At 34.1% G+C, this 11465-nt stretch overlaps 1 protein-coding gene across 1 annotated transcript in view; it reads right to left on the bottom strand.

Moving 5' to 3' along the window:
- Positions 1-327: 327 nt before the first annotated feature.
- LOC148951971 (uncharacterized) overlaps positions 328-11465 on the bottom strand; it is a 102581-nt gene continuing 91443 nt past the window's right edge. The window contains exon 3 of the mRNA XM_089088779.1: positions 328-1119. Coding sequence (XP_088944905.1) covers positions 889-1119 — 231 coding nt within the window. The 3' untranslated portion in view covers positions 328-888. The remainder of the gene's footprint in view (positions 1120-11465) is intronic.

Raw genomic sequence — 11465 nt, 5'->3', positions numbered from 1 at the left:
GAACATCCACCAAAAACAATTATGTTGAGAAGGTCTTATAAGTCAAAAAGTTAATTTTAAGGTCATAATCCTCTAATTTTTCCAGGGGTGGGGCTTCTTTGGACAGAGCTTGATTTTGAAGGCACCAACACTACCATCAACCTTCTTCCTGTAAGCAAGCATGTGAACTTATTTTGTATTTAAGTTTCTCAGTCTGCCTAAAGAGGTAGGGACGTAGGGCCACCCCTCAGAAACAATAGTTTACCCTTGTTCTGAATTTAAACCTTCAAATGAAGGGATTACGAATGAAGGGTAAACTATATCCTACACTAGATCAGTTTTATTGACGAGGCTAATTTATATTTTAGTGCAAAGAGCTCCTTAAATGCCAAATAAGTAATTTTTATTCATATTTGTTTTTTTTTCAGAGTCAGATACTTTGTCTGTCATTCTTTTTTTTTCTGATTCGTTATTCGGTTTATTTGGTAACTCTTTGAGTGTTTGGTTTATTTTTATTCCATTTTCCTTTTGTTTCTATTGATTTCAGTTTTCTATTGAACTTACAAAGAATTTTATTGAGTTGTAGCTTAAAAATCATGTACTGATTTTTGGATAGTTGCTGCTCCTAGTCTCTCAAGATTGTAGTCTCTAAAAATAAATTGATGATCAAAAGAGTTTTTTTTTATCACTTCAAGTAACAAACGATGTAGTAGTGTATTCTTAGAGAATTTAAGTGACAAACTTGACTAATAAGGATATGATGTAGCGTTAAATATTCGCAAAAAGTCACAACATTTCAAGCAAACAAGTTCAATAGATGCGTCGATTTGCATCCCTTTCTGCGTTTTCTGTATAATCATTTCACTCTATTTTCTAATCCCGCTTTGATTCCAATTGGAGTTTCCAACATTAAAGATACGCAGACTCAGACATGCCTGAGGGTGTGTCAAGGCAAACCTCTATGCGTGATCCACCAATTCCATCAGGCACTTTAGCTATAGTGACACACTGTGAAAATTGGATTTGAGCACATTCACAGCAGTTAATGTGGCTGGAAGTCTTTTTTACTTTAGGAATATGCCTTGATCGACGTCTTTCAGAAGACCAGCGGCGATATGTATTTCGACGCTCCATTTGTTTCTGGAACAGAAGACTCTCGTAAGATAAGGTTTGTAATTCAGTACTTGGACTAGTAATTCATTACTGGAACTAGAGAAAAATTTTCAATTTTTCAAAAAAAAAACATTCAACTCCTTGACAATGGTACTAGAATAAATGTTACTGACAAGTGTTCCTGTATTTATGTATCTCCAAAGCTACCAAACAGACTAGAATGCTTGGCAATTAATTTGGCGTAAAGGAAAAGGGACTTGTCCAAATATTGGACTTCGGATTGAGAAAAGTGCATCTATTTTATAAAATTGATTTTTATAAACAGTTTCCAAAAAAGACATTTTTGACGAAAAGTAAAGAGACGTAAAACCTGAGAAGAGCAGAATTAAGGTCATATAATACATCAAACTTAACAAAAAGAAACTGCTTTCAATGAACAAATAAAGCCCCACACAAACATAAATTAAAAAAAAACATACAAATCATAAAATAATAGTTAGGCGAAGATGTGAAGATTAATATATAAATGAATTCTAAAACGAACAAAATTAAAGTGAATAATCATGTCAAACTTAAACGGATAGAAGTTAACACGAACAGGAGAAGGACTACTAAAAAATCGTGTCACAAATATAGCCTATTTTTGCAAAAAAAGTCTCTCTTATAACTCTCTAAACGGCTTAAGTGTCATTCGCGTTACAGTGAAAATAATATTTGTTTGACCAGTTATGGTTTTTATTTTTCAAAACACCGACGTAAAAAAAAGAAGAAAATTAACCAAATTATCAAAATTACCGGAAAGAACTAATGAAACTTGACTGATTGTGTGATACATAGTTACATTAATTTCTCGATATCTTTGCAATTTTTGGTTTCCAATATTATAACTATGAAAGAGAAAATGTTTAAAATTGTTTTCAGTAAAGTATAGACGAAGTTTTGCCCTTTTGGAGGTTTAGGAACTGCTAGCCCTACTCTTATTTATGGTAAATTCTTTCATTTTAAATTTGACTTGATTTTTCATTTTGGCATGTGTTATATATGTGTTTGCATTTTAATTCTTGGTATTTTGGGTTTCATTCGTTTTAACTTTGAATTCTTATACGAGTTTATTTTTGCTTGTCCTAGGTTACAATAAGGCTCTTTACATATCTTAAACTTACTGTTTTGAAAATATTTTTTAAATCAGTAAATGTTCGCTTTTTAATTGTACCATGAGTAATATGTCATGTATTTAAAATACAAAAAAAAATTCTTTCCTTCTAAGGATAATTCCGACATAAATTAAACTTTCCCAAATTAAGTTTAAATCCCGTTTCCAAGAGTCTAAATTCTTAATCAGCAAAAAGAAAACTGCATTTTAGTTTCAGCCAAACCTCGGCGCTAATCACGGGAGACGGTTTTGAATTTTGCGAAGATATTTGGTAATAAAAAAAATCACTAGATACAGAGTTCACAGGAAGTTTAAGTTATAAGAGCAGTATGAATGTTTAATCATTAAAAATATTTAAAACAAATTATTGGATGGGCAGTAAGCAATAATGAAGTCAGTTTGCAAACATAATTACAAGATAGTGGTCCCTTCATAAGAGTTGGGCCAATCGTGAAATAGCTCTTAGGGCGCAGAATCAGGAATAGTTTGATATGGTGATGAAAAGTGTTTTTCGAGGCATTCAGGCAATTGCCATTCAGTCATTATTATTATTATTATTATTATTATTATTATTATTATTGTGGAAGCATTATGATGAGAGCATTCGCTTGTCAGAACTATTATTGGGCATTCATTTGTCAGAATTATCATTATGCAGTCATTGTAGCGATTTGGTCATTATTATCTCTGCCTCTATTTGTCGTCAGTTGAAGTGAAACACTGTTGTACACTTAAAATGTAAGTCACAATAAAACTATTGCTTTTCTATTTGTGTTTGTTTTATTTATATGTCTGTATCTAATCGCACATCAGGTAACTAGTTCGTTTGTACTCCATTGGTAGTGTTCCCTAAGGAATCTAATTTCGAGATAACTCAAGGAAAAGAGGTTACATTTATATAGTTACATATTTTATTTTCTCTCTAATATTGAGAGTGGCGCGGTCACCCATTTACCCTACTCCCCATTGCTGGGGCGCACTCCTAGATGAAAAAATAAATTTATTTTGAGTTATTCAAACGCAAAAATGTCAGAAGAATTAAGCGAACTATTAATGGTGCAAAAGTTGGCCACGAAGAATGTAGAGATAGGAAAATCTTTTTCGCAATACGATGGACAAACAGATATCGACGAATTTAATATCAAATTGGCCCAGTTTGTAGAATTAACAAAAACAGAGCTAGAAACATTAGTCGGTATGCTCCTACTTAGATTAAAAGGGCAGGCATTAACCTTCCTAAAGCAAATTGAAATCACTATAGGGGATGACGATAGCTTGCCGATAAATACAATACAAAAATTGTTAACGGCATTCAAAGATAGATTCATCGAAACTAATTCAACAAATAAATTAAAAACACGGAATGGTAAGCTTTGACCATACACAGAATATAAGAGAATATCTTCACAATATACGGATTTCAATAGAAGCAAAATTGGGAAAAGGATCAGGAGAACTATATGAAAAAATCATACTAGAAACCTTTTTGTAAGGGCTACCCCCAAAACTATATAGAATGGTAATATCCAAAAATATTCAGACGTTGGATCTTGCAGTTCAGGAGGTAGGGCGAATGATCAAAATTGACACGATTGTGGCAAATCACAGCAAAACAAAAATAAATAGCCTAGGCGAATCAAACGCAAGCCTGACCTTCAAGGGTGATCATGCGTCTCTCAATTTCTTTTCAAGGGATAACTCCCCATTGCCACACAGAAATAAAACGCAAGAACCCAATAGGCAGAAAACAGTACGCTTTCAGCCCATTAAACCAATCAATTATGGAAATAGTTCCATAGTTGTAAGATTCTATAACTGAAATCGACCTGGGCATATCACGAGAGAGTTCCGTTATGTCCCTAATCGCACACCGAGGATTGCCGTCGGTAATACGCAAAATTATGCCAACCATTTGTTCGGAAGAACAAATTTTAGCGCCAGTGGTGCACTAGGCTATAGCCAGGAAAGATTGCACAAATTAGTACCTCACAACGCGTACCAACCAAATTTGTACAATCCTCCCCCCGATAGACAAAATAATAATTATCGATTCGAAAACCCAAATACTCGTCAAAACCAATATGGTGCAAGAATGGTATATAGAAATCCTGAAAATTTGCCGACGGGAAATGAAAATTTTTCAAGCCAACGGCATTTGCAGTCAGCGCCAGCTGCCGGCACTGACGCAAGAAATCCAAACTACCGTAATACGTAATACATGGCGAAGGCAGACAAATGTAAATCAATTAGGTTTGCCTACGGAATCTCACATGTCTGAATCTCTATTACAGACACCGACGTATGAAATAAATCCTCAGGGAAACGTGTCAGGCCCCTCAGAAGAATAAATTGGACCCAGAGGTTGCCTAAAATATTTTATAGGTCCAACCCAATAATAGTACCGTCTTGTAGTGATAGTAACAATAAGTTGCCAATATTTAATGATTTTTGTGTGGCAAATGTTTACTTTAGGGCTTTAATTGACTCTGGTGCCACGGTAAATAGCATAAACTCATGCGTATTTAATATGTTGTCTCCGCCTATTAGGCGGCAAATAAATTTTAATAATCCCAATTCAACTAGCGTGACAGGGCATAAATTAGATTCAAAAGGTTCAATTCGCCTAGACGTAAAAAGGGATAATAGAATTTTTCTGACAAATTTTATAATATGCAATAACTTTCCGTATGAAGCCATTATCGGCGTAAATTTTTTAAGGTCGAATAAGGTATTATTAGACGTAGCGAACAAAAGGCTTGTCTACCCGGCTAAGGTAGGGGAAGGAATTTCTACCTCAAGAAACTGTAACAGAGGTTATGAATAGAACGTAACAGTAAATAAAATTTCTGGCGGTATAATGTCGCAATCTCTGAACCTCATGTCTCGCAAGGAGGTAATGGCATAATCAGAAATTTGTTCAATTATTCTGAGAGACATAGCAGAAATGAAGTAAATTTAAATAATAAGTGTATTGAATCTGCAAAAATAAAAATAGGAGGTATGCGACAGTACAAGTCAAACGAAATCAAGAAAATAGCGGAATTATGGAAAAACATAGTAAAACCCAATGTGATTCCGCAAGATATGGCAATGACGCAGAATAGCGACAGTATGAATCTAATAAACAATAATAGTGAAGAGAAATATTACGGTTTCGCTATACGGAAAACAAAGATCCCTCCCAAAACAATGTAAAGAAATCAAATATCACAGATGATTGAACCAGTAGATAGTAAATCTGAAATTTGGCTTGCGATCCCATCGAATGAAATTCCTGAAAATCTGCTATGCGAGGAACAGATTATATCTTACGACAAAGGAGAAAGTTTTATTTGGGTAACTAATAACCACGAAAATGATACAATTACAATAAAAAAGGGGACGTGTTTAGTTCAAATCCAAGTTATCTCGGAGAATGATTTAGATAGATGGGAAAATTCCAAAAGAAACCTTGTTAATGGCATTAAAACCTCAAATAACAAATACCCTTTAACTAAATTGCAATTTTAACCAAATTTAATATGGATCATATTACGGACTTAAAACTTAAGAAAAAATTATGCGAATTATAATAGAATTTTGAAGATATATTTTCCGCATCTGAAGATGACATCGAACTGATACCGTTTTATGAACATTCAATTCTAACGACCGGTAATCCTGTTGCGAAACAGCAATATCGTGTGCCGTATAAGCACATAGAGTGGTTAAAAAAATAAAATTCATAAATTAGAAAAAAATGAAATTATACGCCCCAGTATAAGTCCGTATTCTGCACCAGTGGTTTTGGTACCAAAAAAGAATGCTGATCTTAGATTTTTTGTAGATTATAGAGCCCTTAACAAACAAGTAGTTAGTAATAAATTTCCTTTACCAAGAATAGATGAAATCCTCGACTCTATCTCGAGCAAAAACAAAATTTTTACTTCTTTGGATCTTACCCAAGGCTACCACCAAGTGGAAATAGCCGAAAAAGATGTCCATAAAACTACATTTTCTACAACTGAATGTGGCTCCTACGAATACCTAAGAGTACCTTTTGGACTTAAGACAAGTTCACGCACGCTATGTAGACCCTTATTACGTCTTTTAAGAAGATTGAAGAATATCATTCATTTTGTTGATGATGTCATATGCGTAGGGGAAAATTACAACACTTAGCAACACTTGCTAAGGTGTTCGAGGAATTCGGAGAAGGCGATTTAAAATGCCGACTTGACAACGTAAATTTATTTCAATCTAAAATTAAATATTAAGGAGTAGTGGCGACACAAGGAGAAATATCCCCTGATACAGTCAAAATAAAATTTGTTGAAACCCTCAAACCCCCTAGAGATATGAAAGAATTAAGAGGAATTTTAGGCCTTACTGGCTACTTCAGAAAATTCGTGCGTAATTACGCCCAAATTGCGAAACCCCTCACAGAATTAACTAAAGGGAACTCCCAAAATGTTACCTGGTCCCAGGAAGTTCAAACTTCCCTAGATCGTCTAAGAAAGGAGCTCATTTCGGAACCAATATTATCACTAACTGATTTCAAAAACAAAACATTCGTGATTCCAACCAGTGCTAACTCGAAAGACGTTTGTGATATTCTTTTACAAATAATTGCCGTAGGAATTATAAACCCTGGAATATAAACCCTGATCCTTTGCGAGTATCTTTTAATAAAAAAAATAGAAAAAGTTATATGCTATTCGAGTAGAACTTTATCAAAAGGCGAAAGTAGTTATTCCGCCACAAACTTAGAATTATTATATATAATCCACCACTTGAACAAATTTAGACACTATTTAATTGGTAGAAAAATTATACTACGATTAGACCATAAAAGCTTGCAGTACCTACGCACATTTAAAAACCCAAAAGGAATTCTAGATAGCTGGATTATGAAAATCCAAGACCTAGATTATGAATTTGAATATTTAAAGGGTAAACAAAATGCAGCTTGTGACTTTTTGACTAGATTCCCAGAAAATATGCCATCGGACGCCGAGGAAAATCAAGTTAACGCCATCAATACTAAGAGTAAACATAAATGTAAGAAAAAAAAGTCAAAGACATATTAAAAGAAAATAAGGATAACTATTGTCCCTTGTCCTTAGAAAATATAAAGAGAAATCAAAAAAAGGACGAAATGTGTGTGGCACTTGTTAATTATTTTGTGAATGATGATGCGTTACCAGATAGATTCAAAACTCTTAGTAAAGAGATAGATAACTTTTACTATGATCTTGATGAAGAAATACTATGCAGAATTGTGACTGCTGAGGCAAATAGAAACTAAACCTCAAGAATACCTGTATTACCCCAAAACTTAATAATACCTGCATTCGAATATTTTCATTTAGATATAGGTGGACATTTAGGAGTAACGAACACTTTCCATAAATTAAAACAATATTTTTACGTGGTCGGCAGTAACAAAACATAAGGAATTTATAAGTACAGGCGGTTCGTGTAACTTAAGAAAAAAACCCAAGCTTATCCTAATCATCCAATGGGAAGAGTCCCAGTAGCGAGATTCCCCTTCGATATTGTCTCATTTGATTTATATGGAACCAGTGGAGGCTTACCTGTTTCCAACAGAGGCTATACTTGTTTTCTTTCAGTTATAGATCACTTTTCTGGATTTACTTTTGCAAACGCATTAAAGAACCAAGGTGCTTACACCACGAGTATGGCGTTAGCGAAATTATTTTAAAAATTTGGTATTCCAAATAAGGTTATAAGTGATAACGGAAGCAATTTTGTTTCAAAAGTAACAAAAGACTTAATGAGTTTTCTTAACATAGAGAAATTGGTGACATCCCCATATCACCAAGAAGCTATTGGTAATACAGAAAATAGGCATAAAATATTTTCAAATGTATTAAGCATTGATACAAAAGACAACAGGAACGATTGGGATCAATTCTACCTTATTTAACTAACATAATCAATACTGCTTACTCAGAAACAACCAAAGACAACTCTTTTTATTTACTATTTGGTCGTGATTTTAGAATCCCGTATGATGAGATTATTGAGTCCCGGCAATATTACAATATTATAGAGGATTACAAACAAGAATTCATAAATAGGATGAGGAAAACTTATAAAATAGTAAAACAAGAGTTGTAAAAATGTAAAATAAGTCAAGAGCTAAGAAACCAACCCAAAGTCAAGGGGAACATAGATTTTAAGATAGGAGATTGCGTCTACCTAAAAATTGAGGTAAAGGCGGAAGGCAAGAAACTTTCCAATAAATATTCTGGACCGTACAGAATAGTCAAAAAGTACGATAACGATTTTACTTTTAAAATGGCGAACCCCGATAATGGAAGAACCTATAAGGCACATTTTAGCCGAGTAAAAAGAGCCAAATTCCCGGAAAGTTGGGTATCGCGTCCCTCTTCTACCGATTCGTCAGATACAGAAGACGAGCCCCCTAAATCAAGATTGGCAGAGCTAAAACCCTTTAATTTCAAACAAGATTATTTTGAAAATGAGATTGATGACGAAAACTTTGAAGAATTTTTAGCTATGAAAAATCTAGTTACTTCCAAGAGAAAATCCCTAATACCAGTAAGAATAAAAACGCCAAAATATCCAAAAAGTTCATCATCAGAGAGCGCAGGAGAACTAGATTATACGATATCCCCGAAAAACCAATTTCTCCCTGAAAGATTTTCAACCCCTTGTCCCCCCAAAAGATTTCCAGACGATATGGTTTCCCCTGCAACACCAATAGAGATGCCCATGTCATTGCGTGAGGAATTGAACAGAGCTGTGAAAACTCCGGGTATTATTGTCAAGAAAAGTCCTCCTAGAAATTCAATTAAAACAAATCTGCGAGAAGCTATGGATTTATAAAATTTCACCATAAAAAGAGTCAAAATACATTGCCTAAGAATAAAACTTCCAAGGATAACCAGCAAGGACAATATCATGATATAACTGTGTCCAAGGTAAAGCCCAAACAATCGAATTCACGGAGGGAAACACTAGTGCAAAGAATGCCCCATCCCCCCAAAGACATGGCATTTAAACATTGGAGGAACCAAGCAAAAACTGTTGATTCCTCTCAAAGCTCTCAAGAATCTTTCAAATCTCCCAAGTTGAAAACTCAAAGCGAGGACTTAGAGAATAAACCTTCTACTTCCAGAGCAGTAGAAATTTACGAAGGAAGGGCAGGTGATACCTATAAAACGCAAAGTGCCACATCTAAAAGTTCTAAGGCGGAATAATCGGAAACCAGGTTCCGAAGAGTCTGACGACGAATCAGACCATATATTAGTTAAAGATATAGGGAAATCAAAACCGACTTTAGCGGCCGCGCACGCGAAAGAAAAAAAATTAAAAGGGCAAGAATTTTTGAAAAAACAATTCAAAAAATTTGATCTTATTTCGCTAGCAAAACCGAAAAATAAAAAACTGCAAGAATTCGAGGAGAAAGTAACGACACAGTCAGGTGGAACGGTTAAGAAACCGGACAGATTAAAATACCCTTAAAAATGCGAAAAAAAAGATTTTTAATGGATAAGCGTCATAAAGGAATAATAATTTAAAAACTTTTAGCTCACTAGTAAAAAAAAGAAAAAAAAATCCAAACCATAGAATACTTTCAATAATATCTAAACCAGGGAAATATTCAATAATATTCAATAATATCAATACTTTTAACATTACTGTACGTGAACAAAAATGTTGTAATGAGTCGCCCATACAATTAATTTTTAGAGTAATAAAAGCCATAAATAATCTGCTTTCCTTAGCTGAACGATGTCGCAAAGTAATTCGTAAAAATATGCATAAGAAAGATATATTGAATACGTTGAAAAACCTAGAGCTTCCGAACGATCTATTGATCTATTTGATGTACATTTACACAGATAAGAGTAATGAAAATGACATAGTATTCGAATTGAAGTTCCTAAGCACACATATAATAAGTCCTAAAATAACCAATTTTAAGGCAATTAACCTGTCGTACACTATTCCGAACATAGAAAGTGAGGAAATGAAAACCTCGATATGGTCCAAAATAGAAAAGAATAAAGGGACATTAAAGCTTACAAAAATAAGAGAAGCATTAGACTCCCAGATCCCCCTATTTACAAATGAAGACCAAAGATTAACGTACGTGGATGATCGATACGGATTATTCTCAACCAATTTTTGGTGGAACATACTACTGACTGTATGTTTCGTATTCGCGATTTCCCTGACCATGAGAACCTTACTGACTTTTAATTATGGAAAAATCCTGAGACTAAGAAGGCAAAACCCAAAGGAAAAACACGCGGAATCGGCTGAAATGCAGAAGTTAAACCCAGAACCCCATGAGAACGTCTAAGCCAAGAAAAAGGGAAGACATTCGAAAACAAGTGGGCATAGAGGTCTCCACTCGTCCTTGCTATGTCTTGTTCCCTCATTATAGTGTCATTTAAGTAAAACCGTGTGGCTATGACGCTGCAACATGTTTTTCTTAAACAGCACGGACGTGCGTGAACAATGAAGGCATGAAATATGTTGTAAACTGAGACCTCACATTTAACAATGTAGAGTAACTTATGTTTAAAGGATTGTTTTAAATCTAAGGGAGGATTAAATAAGTGTTGAAGAATTAAATAAGTCTTGTATCGTCGTTTACTTTCTCAAAACAAATTAGAATAAATCTATGTTTTAGATTTACCAACGAAAATAGTATATATTTTAAAAAGGCACGATAATGACATTGTTTTTTGAAAATCAAATTGTTTGTAGCAGTACTATAATTTTTGTTTAATATTGTCTTTTAACGTGAAATTCACTGAAACAGTAACCAACTGCGTTTTCTGTCTTGTGATTTCCTTTAAAGAACGTACAATTATGCCTCGTATTTTTATTACAGAAAGTGGAATGATATATTTGAAATTAATCATTACAATGCGTAGTCCAGTGCATATACAACCTAGTAGCATCTATTTTCATCATACCTCAATCAACGAAGAGTACTCACCATAGAGTACTCACCAGGCAATTTTCGTCCTAGCGTCGTTTACGAAGATTACAGTTACCTTTTGATAGTTGTTTCCTCGACCACAAACCATACTACGTATCAGGTAACACTTTATTTGAATCTCAGTATCCAGTGCATTATCGAACTATATAATTACATAAATCCTGAGAACCCCATCAACCAGTACAAGATATAAGTACATAAATATCACCCATGATAATCCTTATGGACCCATGT

Source organism: Artemia sp. Qi Xiang Cuo, chromosome 5 (genome assembly GCF_049724085.1).
Source record: "Artemia sp. Qi Xiang Cuo chromosome 5, ASM4972408v1, whole genome shotgun sequence".
NCBI classification, from domain to species: domain Eukaryota; kingdom Metazoa; phylum Arthropoda; class Branchiopoda; order Anostraca; family Artemiidae; genus Artemia; species Artemia sp. Qi Xiang Cuo.
The sequence above is the reverse complement of the archived record's forward strand: the minus strand, read 5'-3'. Positions and strand labels throughout refer to the sequence as shown.